General features: G+C 43.5%; 1 protein-coding gene across 2 annotated transcripts in view; it reads left to right on the top strand.

Moving 5' to 3' along the window:
- Positions 1-19,743, top strand: part of ADGRB1 (adhesion G protein-coupled receptor B1) — a 283,833-nt gene that overhangs the window by 236,713 nt on the left and 27,377 nt on the right. The window contains exons 23-25 of one of the 2 annotated variants that reach the window (XM_054816237.1): positions 2,280-2,346; positions 7,051-7,136; positions 12,548-12,646. In XM_054816237.1, coding sequence (XP_054672212.1) covers positions 2,280-2,346; positions 7,051-7,136; positions 12,548-12,646 — 252 coding nt within the window. The remainder of the gene's footprint in view (positions 1-2,279; positions 2,347-7,050; positions 7,137-12,547; positions 12,647-19,743) is intronic. The other variant, XM_054816238.1, reaches the window with a different exon arrangement.

Raw genomic sequence — 19,743 nt, 5'->3', positions numbered from 1 at the left:
AAGAGGTCTTTGGCGTTGAACACAAGAGCTGCTGTCAATCAGGGAAGCACCACTTAGAAATAGTAGTCTGGAGCTGCCGAGCATTGTTAAAGCATTCACTTACTCCCTTCCAGTGGTAATATTGTTTAAGAGATCTGTGAAGAGATCCCTTGGCAAGTACCGGGGAACTTCTTTGTGAAATGCAAATATTTCTGTGCCTCGTAGGCACAAGGCTGAAAGCATCTCCACTAGACTAATATATTGCTGGAGTTTGCTGTCGGTTTCCCTTCTCGGATATCACTTCACCCTTTCCCTTCCCTTGCTGTCAGCCACCACCTCTTGACAGCCTTGGAAATGCTTCGATTAAAGGCTGTGGCAGGGAGGTCAGGCAGTCAGAAGGGATAAGGACCAGTGCTTGGTGATGTGTGAATTCGCCTTCAGAAAGCCCGATGCTCAGAGGGGAAGAGGGGCTGCCAGGGACCTGACATGAACGAGAGCCCTCGTTGCACCAAGTCCTCATCACTAATTGGAGTGCAGGACTGTCAGCTTCTTTCTTCAGCTGAGCTGTCGGTTGGAAGAGACCCTGGGAAAAATGGTTTTGAAATTAGGAATTTAGGGAGACCTCCATTTATTGCAGCCCTACAAAGTTTCATTCTTACTCCCTCCCTCCCTAGCTAATTATTTGCTTTATTATTACAGCTGCTCAGACAGTTTGTGACAGAGCAACTTGCTATCAGGAAGAAATCAGAAATGATTAAATTAACACATTACAGGTTTAATTTAGAAATAAACAAGATGCAGGCCTCAGAGAAAAACAGAATGTCCTGCTTTCAATTTTCAATTTGAATTGTTTTTTTTTTTCTTTTCCCAAATGTTCTGTGTTTTGGGGCAAAAAAAAAAAAAACAAACACATTTTTTCTAAGTCAGAATTGATACAAAAACATATGAGGCTGATCAACAAAATTGAAATGTTTCCAGGAAGGCTTTGTTTCCCGGGAGATTCTGAAAGGCAGCATCGGTTTGCTTCTGCTGCAGAATGAAACCATATTGCTGAGAGTACAGGCACGTAACTGAATTACTGCGGGGTTAGCTGGGTTAAGAGCTTTGAGAAAGTCCTCGCTCCATTGTGGTTGCCTGCTCTTCTCCTGTGGTAAATGCACGGTAGTTTACTGCTGAAACAGGATTACTTCATCGCACATTTTCTCCAGGGTAACGTGATGTCAAAGCATGCAAACTTTCCATGGGGTTGCTGACACTGTAAATTTGCATCCTCTCTTGCCCTGAAGTACCTAGTTTATGTGTCCATGCTCTGAATTGCTGGATTCCCCACAAAATGGAGATTTCAGCCTCTGTGCTGCTGTTCATGACTGTCGCAGAGTCACAGACTGATTAAGATGGGAAGGGACCTCTGAAGGCCATCTGGTCCAACCACCCCGCTCAAGCAGGATCACCTAGAGTTGGCTGCCCAGGACCATGTCTAAATTGCTTTTGAATGTCTCCAGGGCTGGAGACTCCACAGCCCCACTGCTGTGCTCTTTTGGTTGGATCTCTGGAAATGTCATCAAGAATGACTGGCTCTGTGGCAGGCACCAATAGGGCAGACATCAGCACTTGGTCAGAAGAAACCCCTCAGTTTGTGTAGGTACCAGGCAGTTTAGGAGCCTACATTCCACATGTGGTCAGTGGAGAAAGGAGGAGTCCTTCTCAGGTGGTGTGAGGGAGGAGGAACAAGTTGGATTCCAGAAGCGGCACCACACACCTCGTGTTCAGCTCTTTCCGTAGGAGCGTCCGCTTAAGGAGCGCTGTGAATTCCCACCTCACTGCTGTGTTGTAAAATTTCCCCATGGCAGCAGGCTCAAAGGGAGGATCCAGGAGAAGAAATGTACTGCACTCCTGGACCTGAGCCCCCGGCAGGCACAGCACTTAGCAAATGAACGAGGGACAATTTCCACTGTTTCTGTTCTTTTGCCTGAGTGAGTAGGACAAGAGCATCATCTTGCCAGCAAACTGATGTACCTGCTTCCAGGACCTGGTCTGAAACAGAGCGCTATCATGAATTTTGCATGCATTCCTCTGTCGACAATCAATGCCATTCCGAAGGCACACCCCCAGGCAAATGAGCCTCTGTGCAAGTTCAGGAGAAACAGGAAACAAAACTTGCTTGGTGTAAAGTCTAAGATTTTTTTTCCATGGGGTATCACTTCCCAAATGGAGCTCTGCAGGCAAAGAGACGACGCAAACATGCTCCTGTCAGTGATGCTAGCCACTGGGTAATGTTCTTTTCTCTCTTCATTTTCCAGCTGCTGGCTGTCGTTAGAGGGAGGTCTTCTCTATGCCTTCGTGGGACCGGCAGCTGCTGTCGTTTTGGTATTTAAGTTTGGCTGGAAGCTTTTTTTTTTTTTTTCTTTATCTTATAGCACTTTCCTTGTTCTTTCAACCCAAGAATGCCCCTCTTTATTTCCACTTGTGTTTTGAATAACTTTCTCCTTCAGGAATAAAGAGAAAAGTGTTAGAAGCCAGCAATCTGGGATGGGTTTGATTCTGAAATATAATATGCCTCAGCTCTTAGCCTTCCACCTCTGTCCTCTCTGTATTCCCCTAGACATCCGATTAATGTTTTACCTTGGTTTTGCCCTATCTGGATGGAAGAGCAGGATGATGGTGGAAAACTCTGACATTAACTCCTTCAGAAACTGCTGTTACTGGTTGCTTTCACACCAGGCTGTGCCTCCACAACCAGCATTTATTCCTGGTCTGTCCTAGATGGCCAGTGCATGTAAGCAGCTTTCTTGTTTGCAGGTGAAATAGAGGTCTTCAAATCACTGCTGAGGGCGTCCTTTGTGACCCTAAAAATGTCATGTTTGCTTCTAGTTCAAAGAGATGGCATGGTTAAAGTGAACATTCCTAAACTCTGTCCCACCAGCTCATGCATGGTGGGAGTCTGTTCTACTGTTCCCTCGCCCTTGGCTCCAACACAGCACCAAAGCCAGTCTTGGCCAGCTATTACTTCAGTTGAAGGTGTCACTCAAGAGATGACATACCTTTCATCAAGCTTCCCTGCTGTTGAAGCCTCATCAGCCATGAGAAATCTTGACTGTCAGAGTTCAAAAAATTTGAGAACTGCTGGTCTTCTAGGAAATCCCTCCTGCTGCAATTTCAGAGGGGTTTAATGCCACATTTGAGCCCTCACCTGTAAGTGACAGTCTACAGTTTCTCTCCAGCCCATTGTTTTATCTGGTGGAGGAGCTGTGTGTCCTCTAAAGCTCAAGTGCCCTGGAGGGTCCCACAGGAATGGAGTTGTTGATGCTCGCAATTTCTTTTTCCGGATCAGGCTTTTGCTTCATGCAGTGCCTGGGGGGTTAACTGCCCCCCAGCAGGAGCAGGCTTACAGGAGAATAACTACACAAAAGCTCTTGCTGCCTCTATTCTCACTGCTGTCATTGCACATCAAACCACCTTGGTGCCATCGTTTCATCACGATGACAAAAAGACAAGCCAGCAGTTGCCCCTCCTCTATAGTAAAGCCAAGCTTGTATCAGTTAGGGTCTTTCTTTAGCGTAGGGCTGTGACATAGTTGAACATTCAGATAGCAGCCAGCAAAAAGTGAGGATAAGCAGATGCTCATGCCAGCCAGTCATTAGATCTCTGTAGGCATGTGATAGTTGGATTTCCCTCAGTAATGTAAAGCTGATCGGGGGTCAGGGTCTTCTTTATAGCCAGGATAACTGACAGGAGCATTAAGTGGCTTAGTGCTTTCAGATGAACTATCTCTTTGCCCCAACAACATGACAGATGATAGCTCTGGCTCAGTGGCTTGAATGCTCAACAGACAGCAGTGATTAGGAGGGAGGGAGCTTTGGTAGTGTCCAGAGAAGGGGGAGTCAATCTGCTGCCTCAAGCCATCTTGCTTTTGTTGTGCCAACAACAAGGGAAGTAATCCTTCCTCTTTCCGTAGCATGTTTAAAGTGTGAGAAAAACACATGAGCCTGCTTCCATTTGGCACCTCAGTTTTCACTCATCATCGAAGCTGGAAATGGAGATGTCCTTACAGAGAGGTCAACAGCTGCAAATGGTGGTTCATACAGCTGATCTCAGGAAGTGGTGAATCATCTCCGGGGGTGACTGTCTCTGTTCAGTACCTAGAGACAGAGCCTCCACACCTCGTTTAGACTACCTGACTCATTGCTGGCTAAAATGAGAAGTGAATGCTGCCCGAGTTGGTATATATACTGAGGAGCTTGGGGAAGGAGAAACAGCAGCATTGAAAGCCTTTTTGTAAATGGAAACCTGGGAAACAGATAATCTCAATAAGTTGCCCAAATTCACACTGTGACTTTGCAGCAGAGCAAGAAGGTGAACACACATTTCTCAAGTGTGGACTGTCCACAGGACTGAACAGCTGTCTGTTCTCTGCATGCTTTGTCCTGATTTCAGGTTGACTATGCCAGCGATGGAGGGACAGTCCACCTGGCTCTTGCAGGGCTGCGCAGGGGGATATGCAGCCGTGCTGCTCTCAGGACAGGTTTGCTCCAGAGACAATACAGCTGTTGTGCAGGGGTGAGCAGATCAGGGCAGGACTGGGCTCTATGACAGAGCTAAGAAGCTTTTTCTTATCTGAAACTCTGACGAGTGTGATATATAGACATCCAAGTAACTTTGCACACAGCTGACTTGGCTCCAGCTGGGCTTGTTACCTCTGCCTTAGCCCTGCCAGGCTGGACTTGTGCTCACTGCTCCCAAGGCATTCAAGCATCTCCGTACTGCAGTTCTCCTACTGACATGATTTTTCTATTACCTGTAGTAACCTTCTTCCGCCACACCCTCTCTTACTATTCTCCACATTGGAAAAAGGCCTTTGGCTTGGAGAATATCTTTACTCAAAATAATATTCTTAAGATGTTGGGCCTGCAGCTTCAGCAATATCTGCAACTTGCAGTGAGTCCACTAACACTGAATGATTGCAAAGATTTGACCTTTAGACTTAAAAATCCTGGCAACCTGAAATGCAGACCTGTTGCAAGCAGTTTTACTCACCTAACTCCAGTGAAGCAGCCTGGTGATAATTGTGCGCAGGTTGAAGGCAAGGGGTTTCAGCAGGGAGAGGCTCGTGGTACGGTGAAGTCAGGACAGAGAGTCATCAGTCATCGGGCACTGGTTATCTCAAGGGCTGAATCTCAGACTTGTGTCTTTGCTTCTGGATAGCATCCCAGAGATAAGGAGGTAAAGCTACACTGCATGTTATTAAGAGTGGCTGCGTTTAGAAGCATGTCCACATGGTACCCCTGACTTTGTAAAGAAACAGAGCTAGGATCAGAGGAGGATGTTGATCATGATGATCAAAGTATTGGATAAAATAGCTTTTATTTATTAAAACAATTGCAGAGATGCAATTGCAGAGCTGCACTTTGTCATCTCCCCTGCTGGATATGAATGAAGATACACACTGTGTTGTGCCCAATCCGCACACCTCAACCCCATCTTTCCTACTGCCTTGCTGCATCTTAAAGAAAAGCATCCCTTGCAGTCACCGGCCTCCAGCACAGTGAAGAAGGATCAGTGAACTGAAAGTGCGCTCTCCCTCCAAGCACAAGCACATAACTAGGGTTTGATTTCCTGCTGATCCTTGGCTGAGTTACTGCGTCTGACTTGCCAGTGTTGTTTCTCTAAAACAATACCATGGTGTGCTCTAGAAATGGACTCGCAGCTGTGGAAAGTAGTCCACTGACCCAGCAGCTGATGCAAAAGAAAATAACTGCTATTTGTGAGATCTTCCATTTATTCCCAGCTGTGGATTCTGCATTAGTGAGCTGGGTCATGTCCTGCTGAAACCAGCAATCCAAACTCAGGAAGACTGCTCATTCTTGAGAATGATTTAGGTAATTAGATGGAGGCTTGGTGTGAGCAGACAACTCCCTTCCTTTGGGGTATGTGTTGTACCAGGTGTCTCTTAGGACCACCACTCAAGGATCTATTAAACTCACCAATGCTGTCAGCTAACATGAGATGTTGCACATCCCTGAATTTGGCCTTAAAATTTCTTTGCAAGCCCCACATGCAGAAGAGCATCTAGCACATCGTTCTACCGATACCAGATGTTTCACTGTCGGCAAAACCAGGAGAGTGTCACTTTTTTCCACCATCAGTGCTGTGCCTCCATGAAGAGTGTGGTGCTCGTGTCTCACTAATGTGATCGCATTCAGAATTTGCTGAGGTTTGGATGAGGTTTGTAAACCAGATGCAGCTGGCAGCAGTGAATGCAGTCAGAAAGGCACAGCGAGGCATTTAGGATCACTTTGCAAGACCCCAGCTCTGCACAGTCCGTGCTTCACTGTGAATATTTATACCTAATTGATACAGACATGCATGCTCTCACTAACAAAGCCGACTGAAGGACTGCATGCAGTTGACCTGCCCACTGATTTATTTTTTTTTTGGAAATGACTAGAGGGCTAATCTGTGTGCTATGCCATCTGCAGTATCTCTCAAAACATCCCACCAGAGTGGCTGATGTTTCTACTTGCTCCAGTGCCTCTCCACCTCTCATTTTGAGAGCCGTGGCGCTGGTTCACCGAGCAAGAACTATGACAAGCTGTCTGCAGCGCACCACTCCATCCTCTTAATGTTGCTGCTTTGGTAGCACAGGCTCCAGAAGGCACTTTTGCCAGTGTCAACCCACTGCTGTCCCCTGTATTGGCCACTTTCTATTTGTATTATCCTGGAAAATTGTTCTCGTACCTGTAGTTTGCCTTGCTAGACCTCAAGCATGCATCGGGCTTCAAACAGCCTTGCAGCAATCTGAGCACTTTACAGTCTTGTCCTGGTTCATGGAGACCTCTCCGATCTGCTGCCAGCTGCATTCTGCTCTCCTGAACTCACGGATGCATGGCCAGGGTGGGTGGGACAGGGTGGAGAGGCGACAGAAGGGATGGTGGCCTGCAGAAGTGTGACTATGCTACCTAGCTTCAGGAGAAATGGGAAGGACTTAGCTTGTTGGGTTTTTTTCCTTCTGTGCTACCAGGTTTGACCTGACCCACTTGAGAACAAAATTGTGTGTTGTTTCTCTTTTGACAGGTGAACATGGTTATTGGCATTCTGGTTTTTAACAAACTTGTATCCAAAGATGGAATAACAGATAAGAAACTGAAGGAACGGGCAGGGTATGCCTTATCAATACATCTAAGTAAAGAATGAAAAAAAAAAAAACCTAACCACTCGAGGTTGTGATCAATAACCAGGCAAGGAATGCAAAGAGAGACTGGAGATAAAAACAAAAAGCAAAAGCAGATTTAAACAAAATGAAAGAAAAAAAACCAAACCCAAACCCAGTTGGTTTAACCTCTCTGCCTTGTCATTCAGTGCAGCAGAGGCAAAAGATCCAAGAAGCAGCACTGTGTTACTATGGAGGAAGGTTAGAAGTTCATCTCTTTGTTAAAATGGCTTCAGCCCAGGCTGATGTATCCTCCCAAAGATTAGGGAGAGCAAAGTGACTCTTCTCACTAACTCCTAGAGACAGCAGCTGGATCAGAGAGAGACTCATCATTGCCGAGTGTGGCACATGGCATGGGCTGTGTAAGGGAGAAGTCTTGTCTAATGGCTGGCAGGTGGCTGAAGGACAGCAAAGGTATGTGATACTTTTAAGGAAAAGGTCTTTGAAGTCTAGCAGTGAACAGATTAGTAGATGGATGGATGTGTAAAGAGGAGGACTGGTAAGTAAAGAAACCTCTTCTGCAAAGAACATTTCTGATGCCACCTGAGGTTCTTTATCTTCTCCACAGCCATCCCTGAAGTTTGGGGGTTGTGTTACCTGGTTTTCTTTGTAGTGTAAATTGAAGAGCCGACTCCACAGTTCTTATCACCTTGGTCTCACTAGGGGTTGGCCAGGTCGGCAGCTACTGTGCAGGGCTCCCTGTTGGGTTACTTCCAGACTCTGCTGGCAATGGCTAGCCTTTTCATTGGCTCCAGCAGGATGAGATCCCCCTTCATCTTCATTTCTAGAAACAAGTCTGTAGCCTGCTCAGACTTTATCCCTGAGCTGTGCCATGCTCCAAGCAAAGGACAGAAATGGCACGCTGACACTCTGAGTGAAATCAAATGCACAGGTCAGCCTGGCTGCTGCTGCTGTTAGTATGTTATTTTCCATTGCCTTACTTGGCTTGCTGTTGCAATCAGAGAATCTCCTTACCTGCTGTTAGAAAAGACAGGGTTGTGTGCTCTCACTTGTCCGTTGATGGCATTTGATTTATCACTGCAGATAACAATCGTATTCCTGAAGGAAGAAGTTGTTTATGAAGAGACAAGGAGAGCAAGAGATGTTCTGATGCCACTGCACCATGGCTACGGGCAGAACCTAAAACTTTAGGAAGCTGGTGGAGAAGACACCGGATATACCCTGTCTGTGAAAGCAGAGGGAGCATGGGTGCCTGGTGCCTTGTTTGCTGCACTCCCAGGCTTCACAGAGAGGATAAGCTGCTTTATCCACTGCAGTGCTGCAGAAGCCTTGGGCCCTAAAATTGAGTCTCAGAGGGCAGAGGCAGAAAGTACAGACAAGGTTCAATAGCTCTGTCATTGCACTATTGAGTAGTTCTGGTGGAAGTGGTTTTTAATTGAGTGATGGCAGCAAAACCGAGGGCAGAAACAAGCCCTTACCCAGCCAGGGGACAAGCACAGGAACTTGTGAAGGTTCGTGTTTTATCAGCGTGTTGACGTGACTAGGCAGCACTGTGCCTCGATGCAGCAAAGAGGGGGATCTCGATGCCTGAGCAGTGCCAGGGTCGTGATAATAAGAGGAGACTTAAGCACATTTGGATGACCAGAGGTGTCGGTTGCTGCTGGGTTGAACAGGTACGTGAAGGAGTGACCTTGGCGCATTGCTTAAAGCAGCTGCTAACAAGCGAGTGCTTTATTCTGGATGATGCCTTCTTTACAAAGAGAGAACTCAAGAAAATACCCAAACTGCAGGCAGAGTCTGTAGCAAGATAATTGCACTTGAAAGTCAGCGCTGAAATAAATGGTTTATTGGATTAGCAGAGCAGCGAGTTACTATCAGTGTCTCCGTCTCTAATCTAAACTGCATACAGAATGACCTTATTTAATACATAGCAGCTGGTTATTGATCACATTCATAGTTGTACTTTGAAAACAAAACCTACAAAGCAAAAAAAAAAAAGTAATTTTTCTGATGTTCTTTGTTTTTTCTTTCTTTTCTCTTTTTTCCCCCCTCTTTCGTGTCCGTGTGTGTGTGTGCAGCACTTTTAAGCCTTCTCTGTGCTCGATGATTTTGTTCTCCTTTCGAAGTGCACCCGCTGAGAGTGCGGAAGCACTTTTGAGGGCTCTGGTGCCCTTTCCCTTTAGCTAGCCGCTCCTGGCCTGGGCTTGGGAACCGTGTTGGAAGGTAGATCTGAAGATAATCAGAACGAGTAACGGCCTTGGAGATGTTTGGATCTGAGGAGATGGTATAAAGAAACGTTGTGTTTCCTTTAGCAGAGGCAAGAAGTATGGTTCAGAGTTGCAAAAACAGAAACAAAGAGGAAAAAAAAAAAACAAAGAGAGGAAAAAAAAAAGAGAGGAAAAAAAAAAAAGACCTGCTGATCACTAAGAGGAGCCTAGCACACATAGCGCAGATCAGTTGGCACAAATAAATCAGTGCTAACAGTTCCCGTGAACTAATACCAGAGACACGATAGGTTTTGCCCTATACTTAGCGGAGGAAATTGCTATGATTACTGTTGTCACATCCGTCAGAAAACGCTGACTTTCTAATGGCAATGATTTCATAGATATATCACAAAACCAGGCTGCAGAGAGTTGGGCGTGATTACCTGGACAGCCGGAGAAACGTACACAACTACCCCAACTCCTGCCTGGGCACGGGAGAAAACTGTGCAAGTGTGTCCCAGCAGAACAATCTCCGTTCCTGGTCAGCTGCACCGACAGCGTTTGAGCTCTATTGACGGGACAGCTACTAAAAACGAACGTTTTAATGTCAGAGGCAGGAACCTTTAAAATGAATTTTAAACTTATTCAGCCAGCGTTTATTCCAGAAGCATTTGTGTGTTCACGCAGCCAGGGAAGAAGAATGAGACTATAGGGTATATTCACAAAAGCTAATTTTAGCCTGCTGAGTTTAATCTCCCTAGGCTTCCTCTGTAACTGCTGGAGAGAGACGAGAACCTTGTTTAGTTGTTCCAACTTGCCCCTTAGAGGACCTTTACTCCTTTTATCTCTCCGTTGATTATAGAGAGGACTTGAGAAACTTTGCCCCAATACCTTGTGTGAAATATTCTTTGCGCGACTGCCCTGGTGGGGTGTAACAGAGCTGGATTGTCAGTGCATAGAGAAGAAAGTAATTGGAAAGATAATAACTACATTAAAATAGGAACGGATTCGGATTGCCCTTCATCTGGGAATGTTTCACATTGGAAGCAGTGCTCCTGCTCTTTGGGCCGTGTGTGGTGTAAAGCACTGTTCAATAAAAGGTAGCAAAGTCCAGGCTCCAGTGAACACACCAGATGAGTCCGTGAGCTGTTTGTGGATATTTAGGAAGCAGAAAAAGCTAAATTAAATGAAGGCATTATTCACTGTGATTATTTCATTAGCTACCCTTTCATACGTACAGGCACCAATATAAACCTGCTACGGAAATTCAACATATTAACAACCTCATGCCCCCAGCCAGAACAAATTAGAATATAAATGTATCCACATTTGTGCCTACTGCTTACAACTTTCTGCATAAATACACCCAAAAGCAGTTACAGTTGTGTGTTATAGTGGTCTTTTGGCCAGTTCTTTGTGATTCAGTGTCATTCATGTTTTTTCTGGTATAGTTTTCCATCAAATTCCTCAAATTCAATCTACTTTCTTTTTGCTGCCTATCTCTGCCTCTCTCTGTCTCTGCTTATCTGTTCTTTGTGGCTTATAGATCTGGGGATAAGCTGTCTTTTTTTAAGGGTCGTGCACTTAATGCCTCTCAAGACCCACTTTATCTTTGGTTCAGCCATTGTCCTCACTGGATTTACACCATCCTTCCTGGAAGATATGTATCTATTGACACAGCAGCTAATTTTCTCTGTGTCTGAAGGCTGAAAGTTTCTGTGGGATACTTTAGCCATTATTCTGGAAGGGTGTAATGGCTTATGTCACTGTAACTAATTAAAAGACCAATCAATAGCCATTTGAAAGTGGGCCACTAGGACCACTGGTAATGCTGTGTTGGTGTTCATGGGGATGTCCTTTTTGCAGTGAGACTGAACACAAAGCCATAAAAGTTAAGAAATGATCTGTCAAGTTTCCTAATCTCTCTCCCAGGCAGGGTACGCCTGTAAAACCCCCGATGTCTGGTACCTTCGAACATCACCCCTCACCAGCGCCACTGCCATCACCCAAGAATGACAGACCTGCTGTCCTTTGGCAGTGACGTTCATGCCTTCTCTGATGTGAGGCACTGCACACAGGTCTGTAGGATGTTTTGCAGACTTCCGCCCATTTTCTAAGCCAGATCTGATGTGGATGTCTATCTGTGCAAACCAGAGAGTGCACACAAAGTAGTATATTTTTGGAAGAAACAGGGCCAACGCCAAGCTAATGTGGCTTCTCAGCTCCTGAGTAAGAGCTGGCTGGTTAGCTAGGTGGGTTAACACATATTAGCTTCAAAAAATCATGAGGACATGCCCTTTAGCAGATCCCTGCAGCCCCTTATACCACCAGCCCACAATGGCCTGGTTCTGTGGTTGATCCCATCCAGAAAAAGTGGGAGCAACTGATGTGAATAAGTCTCAGAGTTCATCCCAAAGATGTTTTCAGCTCCAAAACAAGATCTGAGAGAAGAAATGTCTCAAAAGTAGTCAGCCAGTCCGGCTCCCTTCAGGGCAGGTTGATGGTTTTACAAAACACCCAAGCTCATGCTTGACTTTCAGGACATAGAGAGTCCCATTTGCATGTCCTTCATCACAGATTAAGCAACCAAAGAGTGACCTATCTCCTGGTCAGCTGCCACGTGGGTATCCCCACCAAGGCGAGGATTAGCACAAAAGGGCCAGTGGAGAAAATATATGATGTATCTCTTGCATTGCTGTAGGAAAGAAGATAAGCAGACACAGTCCCCACAGCCCTACTTCTTGCCTTCTACTGTACAACCCTGCCACCTTTTTTGTTTTGGAGCAAAAAGGCCAGGAGGGAAAACAGCAATTTCTCAAAAACGAACCAAAATAAGGAGGTGGAGAGTGGGAGAGCAGTACCGGTTTCTCTTCCGTGGGTGCCAGAGAGAGACACCCTGAATCTGGCAAAACATTCACCAACACAGTTCCACCCTCTCCAGCGGCACCAACACGTCTCTGAATTGTACATTTTTCCCAATTCCCACATCTGGAGTGGTACAGATGAGAGAGTTTTATTCCTGCCTGTCTTCCATTTCTCTTTTCAAACTGGGTATGGTTGGTTGGTTCCCTTTCTCCTTCCTTCCTTTCTTTCGTTCTTTCTTTCTTTTGGCTTCTCTTTCCCTTTCCTTTCTACGTTTGTGTTCATAAGCAAAGTGTTTTGTTTTGTTTCAGTCTTTTGGTTTTAATTGCAGTCAGATGGCAGTGCCCCTTTACGGCATGACGCTCAAATGTTCCAAGTGTGGAGTAGTTTCTTCTGCTGAAGTTTCGGCCACAGCCACCAGTAACGCCATGTTAGTTCCTCTAATTTCAACTTCTTTTCTTTCTTTCTTTCCACTTTCTTTTTTTTTTATAATTTATTTTATTTCCCTCTTTCATTTCCCTGCACTCACCAGCCCTTGTTTGTTTTCTCTCCCCATTTCCCTGCCCACCTCCCCACATCCCCAACTCTCCCTGACCTCATTCTGTGGGCCATGAGTAGTGTAGGGCTCCTGCAACATCCCTGGACCAAAAGCTGATGGGCTAGATCCCAAAAAGCACTTTATGACATGCCTAGATTTAAGCATGTGAGCAGCCCATGGAAGACAAAGGGACTCTTCATTTGTTTGAAGCTGGGTATATGTTTAATGCCCCCATTTAATTTAGTCCTTGGAGTTACAGACTTAAAGATGTGGTTCCCGTTAAATTTGATGGTGGATGGGGGCCAAACACTTAAGCATGTGCTTGAGGATTTTTTACTCCAGAGGCTGCAGAGCATTGAGTGTGATTTAAGTGAGTTGGTGAATCACCTCCAAGTGTTTTTTTTTTTTCTCTTATAAAAGGTTAGAATTAAGTTTAATACCTCGTAGGGCTGCAGTTCTGATTTGATAAGTGTTGACTGCCTCTTTTTGGACCCCTAAAAGCACTTGGAATTAGTTCTCAAAATCTTAAAGTGCTTCATAGCTCTGAGTTACAAAAGTCAAATGCTATTAAATCTCTTAGATGCCGCTGGAGTTAGTAAAAAAAAAAATATATATATATAAAAAATATGAAAATGCCAGAGCTTTGTTCTGCTGGAGAAATTGTTCCTATTTATATATTTGGCTTTTTTCCCAAAGGTTAAGGTAGGGAGGAGAGCGATGAGGGAAGGTTTGTCCGTCTTCCTTCCCTTTTTGAAATTTTGTTGTCATCTACATCATTTCCAAGTGATGCTATATTTTGGTTTTGATGTCTAAAGTAACACTGTAAAATGTGTGAAAGAAACAGTCTCAGATCTAGACATTTGCAATTTCAAAACTCTTACCTTTAATTAATCTAAAAAAATAGGCAGCTGAGTGCCAAATTTCAAAATGTAGAAATATAATATGAAGAAAATGTAGAAATATTTTTTTCTGAAAACTGAGCCATTTATATAAAATCCTAAAGATTTTAGGGAAAAAAGTACATTTCTGAAAAAAACCCCCAATTGTCATTAGAAGAAGAGAACATGTAATCACCTCTATTAAGAGCTAGCAGGTTTTATGAGATACAAAAACTACCCAAAATCTCATTCATTTTTGACTGCTGAAGTCGTTTACATACCTTTTGCAACAGTGCGTCCACTGCTGAGATGGTGAGATGGCATTGGTCCAGACATTCGTACCACAAGTCTGGAATTAGCAGGTCACTGTATTTCAGTTTCCTGCGACTGCAGAGGAATGCTAAACCAGCAGAAGTTTTACTATTAATAAATTAGACTGTCAAATAGGAGATGCTTTCAGTTCATAGTAAATTCATTTAAATGGTAAAACAATCTCAAATCCTTCTCCTAAATTGTCTGACATTGGTCTATCATAAATCACATGTTCTGATTCATCTTCAAATCAGAAAAAAAAAAAAAAAAGGATATGAAATCCAGATCTCCTTCTTATCCTGCTTTTCTAATTTAAATAATTTGATAGAAATTGGAGGGCTCTTGTAAGAGGATAAGTCTTTTGTTTCCCAGCAGATAGAATACCTTAGATGGTTAATTCCAGTGCTGGTTTTGTTGTTTGTCCTGAAGTGTCCTATACTCTTGTCCTTGCAAAGGGACAACTGAGTAATACATGAATTAGTTCACGCAGCCCTCATCTACCCTTGTCGTCCACTTCATTCTGCAGCTGAACTGCTTCTGTTTTTCTTCCTCCAAATCTATTGTAAATGGGGTTGTCAATAAGGCAAAGCCCTGATTATGCTTCATGCCAATGCTACCATTCCGCTGGCCTTCATCCCAGACCTTGGACCAGCTTTGCCATTCAGTTTGAAGTCTTGTAATGTAAATCAGATGCCATGACAATTCCTGGCTCCTGTCTGACCTGAAATTAGCAATAATTGTTTGCTAGAGAGCACATCGAGGATGTTCCTGCCTTGTTCCTGCTGGGGTTGCTCATGCCTTCTCCAGCTTACCTCCCATAGATTTCAGAGGCTCATTTCTGGAATAGCATGGCATGAAAGGATAGATCCTTTTGTCCTTTTTTCTTGGCTTTTGGAAATAATACAAGTTTTGAACAACTCTCTGTGGTAATATCTGTGCCTAAGAGAGAGGGGGTCAGAGAAGGGGATGTGTAACTGAGGGAAAACGTGGTGAACCACTGATGGGAGAGCAGGTAGTCATCATGACAGAAGTGAAAAAATATGCACTGGAAATTGTGCAATTTCTTGACTTCAGAAGTGATAAAATGGAAATTTTTGAATGTCTATGACCTTTTAAGGGTTAACTAGACTTGACAAGTGTGGGTTAAAAAAACCCTTCCCTTGAGGTTGTTCTCAAGAAGAAGCCGGGCATATTTTGCCATTGGAAGACCTCTATTCCCGTATTTCCTTCCTTTTATTGCTGCCTGTAGGGTAGCCTCAGCCTGTGAAATACTGCCTTATAATTAATTTGCCTTTGCTACCTGTGAAATTTTATTATCTGAGATAGGGAAAAAATAACTTAGGGGCATGCCTTTTCTTTGTACTTGCTTTGAATGAGGAGATCCACTGCAGATACCAGGGACTGCTATTGGAAGGAAGGAAGGAAGGAAGGAAGGAAGGAAGGAAGGAAGGAAGGAAGGAAGGAAGGAAGTCCTACCAGGCAGTGCATTGCAAATATGGACTCTCAAGTTCTGACCATGGGGAAGAAACTGGCCCAGGACTAAGGCCCTAGCACAGTGTATTCTTCTTGCAGGCAACCCATCCAAGAGTCAATGTCAGGGAGTCCTCACGACCCTTCTCATGCATCATCCCTCTTACATCATCAGAAGCTCATGTATCAAATCTCCCATCTAAGGGATTTGCTCTTTTTCTGGACTCAAAGACATTTCAGGAAGTCTTCGATGTCAAATTTTCTGCCTGTATTGTAATTCCAGCACTAATGTGAATCGGTATTTCCATGCATGGCTGGTTTTATGAAGGAGACTGTTCCTCAGGAGAGTGTTGTTCTCATAGTTCAAGGAATTTGAAATTGTATCCTTACCTGGGGATAATACTTGAGCCCTGCAGGTCCTTGCTTGGATTGTGAAAGAACAACTTCCCTTATTAGGGGTCAAGCAGTCTGCCTGTAGATACTTCATTACCATGAATGCCTGTCTCATTAGGAGGCATTTGATTTCCCGTTCCCCTAGTTGTATGGTTCAGATTGCAGCAACTGATAGAAGAATCATCTTTTGGAGAAAATAGAAGTAATATCTTGTGTTTCTGTGTTGCCTGTGCATGAGAAGAGCATGCGCACTGCCTCCTCTTTTCTAGTTACAGATTTCCTATCTTGGTTACATGGGCATTGAGTTAAAGGGAGTTTCTCTGAAACTGTCCCTAAAATTGGGGCAACACTCTTGCTTTTAGGAGGAATACAAATTAGAGGAGGGATAAAGCACAAGAGAATGAATAAAGCTAATCCTTGTGCTGTGGGTTTCCTGTAGCAGAACTGCTGTGATGCAGGAATAGGACGCTCATCAGAATAGTGGAGCAGCATGTGCCACTCTGTGCAACATGCAAGGAGCCACCCATTGTCTGATGTGTTGAGTCCACCTACCATTTCCCTCTCCAGAGCTCATCTCCAGGAGCTGCTTTCTGAATTATATTTTTCCTTCTGCTGCTTCTTTAGCTTATAGTACTGGCTGCCCTGTCAGTGTTGAGTAATGAGAAGAATTGATCACTTGCCTCTTTATAATGGCCCTTTACATCTTTGTTGGCATGTACTGTGTGTCCCCTTGCACTTGCCTTTTGTCAGGGTGCAGACCTCTTAATCTTGCTTCATGTAGATCTTTGTTTCCAAAACCATTTTCTTTCTCTTTCCATTGCTGTCCTCTAAGTGCCATCAGTTTATCCTGCTTCTTTTGCAAAGATGAAGACTCTCAAGGCTGCCAGCTAGCTAAAGAACAAAACCACAGCTAGTTTTTGACATTTTGACCAAAGGCCACCGTCTGCTTGTTGCCAGAGCTGGGTCTGCTACGTGCTTTCATAAGGCTAAATCTTTGCTAAGTTGTAGACAATGTTATCATGTGGCCATGTTGTCACACATCATTGTAATTATATTTGTTTGCACTGTGCTGTGACATTGCCCTATCCCAAAGTAACGCCTTTCCTCTGCAATGCAGCAGTAGCGTGGTGCGGTAGGGAGGAACAACGTGACACAACAACTGTACTGCTGAGTAACATTGTCATGTCATGGTCATCACACAACAAACCAACCTCATGCTTCCACAATGCAGTGTAATGATCTTCCCTTGATATTGCTGTCACTCATCATGAGTGCTGTCATGTATGGGACAAATAAGAGGATCTGCCAGCTAATTCCTTTGTCTCAAGCCATAAAAATCCTGGATTCATTGATCGTAGATAATCCATAATGAAGAGTCATTAGGTAATCACAATGTCATTATATAACAAATCATCATTTCGTTTCACATCACATGGCAACTTAACGTGAAGTTTCTTAGGTCGGTTAAGTTATTCTGAAATCTTTTAAGGATGCACAGTACCTCCTAAAAAAGGGACAGATGGAAGGGTGGCAGAAGTATGAGTTCTGCTATGAATTCAGCTCACAGCAAGTAGAATTAAGGGCAATGTCACAGCAAACCCACTTATCTTCCCCTGAGTTTTCTTCTAAAGTTTCAGTCTTGATATGATTTTTTTTTAATGGAACTTTCTTTGAATTTAATATTTCAAAAGCTAAGCAGAGCTCTGAAAGTGAAATTAGAATAAGTTATATTCCTGTGACCTGTTGCTATCTGCTGCCTGAGAATAAAGATTACGCATTGTGTCAAGCAACATTTCCATAATGTTTGTAAGGGATGAATATTGTTGAGAAGGCATCTGCAAGGTGAATCACAAAGAGAGCAGAAAGGCCATCTGGTGTAACTCAGCACAACTCAGTTAGGAAAATCCTGATTTACTCCAGCTGAATATGTGGCGTAATACTGTTTTCATCATCTGAGTTGGAAGGGCAGAGATTTAAGTGATGATTAAAAGTTGCTTATGTTGGGAGCAATAGTGAAGTCCATCATGATGTCTCAACTCAGAAAAAAGTTGAATAATTTGTCCATATGGAGACACATGGAGCAAGGGGCTGGGAAGGACTCACTGAGTCCGGCGTGAAGATAGCAGGAGCTCTGAAGGAAGCTCACTGTCATTATGGATCATTGCATCTGGTGCCTGCATATTTTTTTAAGCAGGTTTTGAAGCCAGTGGATTGAGATCTAACCATTTGCTAAAGAGAAACATAATTTACCTCCTCAGCAGCATCCCTGACAACCCCAAATCCACGTGTAGATCTTGGATCAGATCCAAATCATTGTCAATCTGATGTTGTGGTTCTTTTCAAGAATGGAAAACCCATCCAAATCTAGATGGCTGGTTCAGACCCGTATTTACAGGTCAGATCCATTCTCAGATGTGGTTGCCAGGTTTCTTGTTTGCACATTGGTGGTAGTAACGTACACGTATGTGTGTATTAAGAGTATGATGGGAGACCAGGTAATTCCAGGAAGCCAAGTTGTCTGGTACAGACCTTTTCTAGCAGCCGCTATTGACTTTGCTGGTTTCCAGCAATCACAATCGCAAGTTGCTACTGGAATGACTTCATCTACCAAGCCATACATCAGGCATGTTGTGTTTGCTGATACTTGCATGGAAGACACAGCTAGAGTGGCATGTTATGGAGCAAGCTTTATCTTTCAATTTGTTTTTTCTGCCTCTCTGATTTTTTTGCTGCACTTACTGCTTAGCCAGTTTTATTAATGCACAACTGCGAATGATAGCAAAGAGAGATTTCAGTATAATGAGGCAGATTTCAGAGGACTGAGGGAGAAATGGAATAAAAACTTCTGTTTAGGAGTTGTTTAAGGGCTGTCTGGCTACTGCATTTTTTTTTTTAATAATACTTTGAAATTATAGTTCATATTGGACATTAAAGAACATTCAGTTTGTGATCCTGTATAAAATTACAAGGTATCAGATTATGTCATGGCCCTTACCTTACATGGAAGTCTCATAATGCTTGTTTTAATTGAAGAAAAAAAAAAAAAGTATATTCCATTTACCTGTTCCCTTGTATAAATTATATTGATTAATAATACCACTAAGGAACACATCTGAGTCTGGACAGGTTGTAGAAATATTTGCAATCAGAATATCATTATGACTATGAAAAATAACCTGTCACTTCAGTATGTGGTCATTACAGCAGAACTGATGTAACAATCCTTGAAAAACACTTAACTGAAGCCAGGGCGTTACATCCTGATGTCCATACCTGTGTCCAAGCTCCAGCTTTGTTCAGGTAAAACTCTCACTGAGGTCTGTGAGAGCAGTACCTGCATAACCAGCAAGTAAACATTATTAAAAACATGATAATATATCAGAAAATGGTAAGCAAGTCCCATGTAAGTACTGTAAAACGTGTGTCATGATATCTGTCCTGTAATTTATTGTGTTGCCTGTATTCGTTTGTTAGTATATAGATTGAGGTTTTCGACGCAGAAAAATCTTGAAGCTCAACTTGTTATTCAGCCTGCGCATATGTCTACTCTTATTTGTTAGATAAAAGCCCACAGAGAAATTCTCCTGGTACTCTCGGTGCACCAGTGCTGCCAAATATATAGGATGACTGACAGCTTAAAATCTCCCTAGTAAGATGTTAAAATTGTTTGGGACCCTTTTTGGTCAGAGAGCTGAATGACTAAATAGTCCATAGGAACAGAGCTGCTTTCCCATTTCTAGAGTCATCATTCATAGATAAAGCGGAGGTTCATGGGGCAGTACTGGCATTACAGAAAACTGTTTTGTCCAGTTTTCTGTCTTGTGAATTAAGAAGTGCCTTGAATCTTAAGTTATTTTAACCCAGAATGGCCACCCAAGAGTAAACTTATTTACAATAATTGATAAATGTAGAAACAACTGTATTTTTTTTTCCAAA

The sequence above is a fragment of the Grus americana genome, chromosome 2 (genome assembly GCF_028858705.1).
Source record: "Grus americana isolate bGruAme1 chromosome 2, bGruAme1.mat, whole genome shotgun sequence".
Classification (NCBI taxonomy): domain Eukaryota; kingdom Metazoa; phylum Chordata; class Aves; order Gruiformes; family Gruidae; genus Grus; species Grus americana.
The sequence above is the reverse complement of the archived record's forward strand: the minus strand, read 5'-3'. Positions and strand labels throughout refer to the sequence as shown.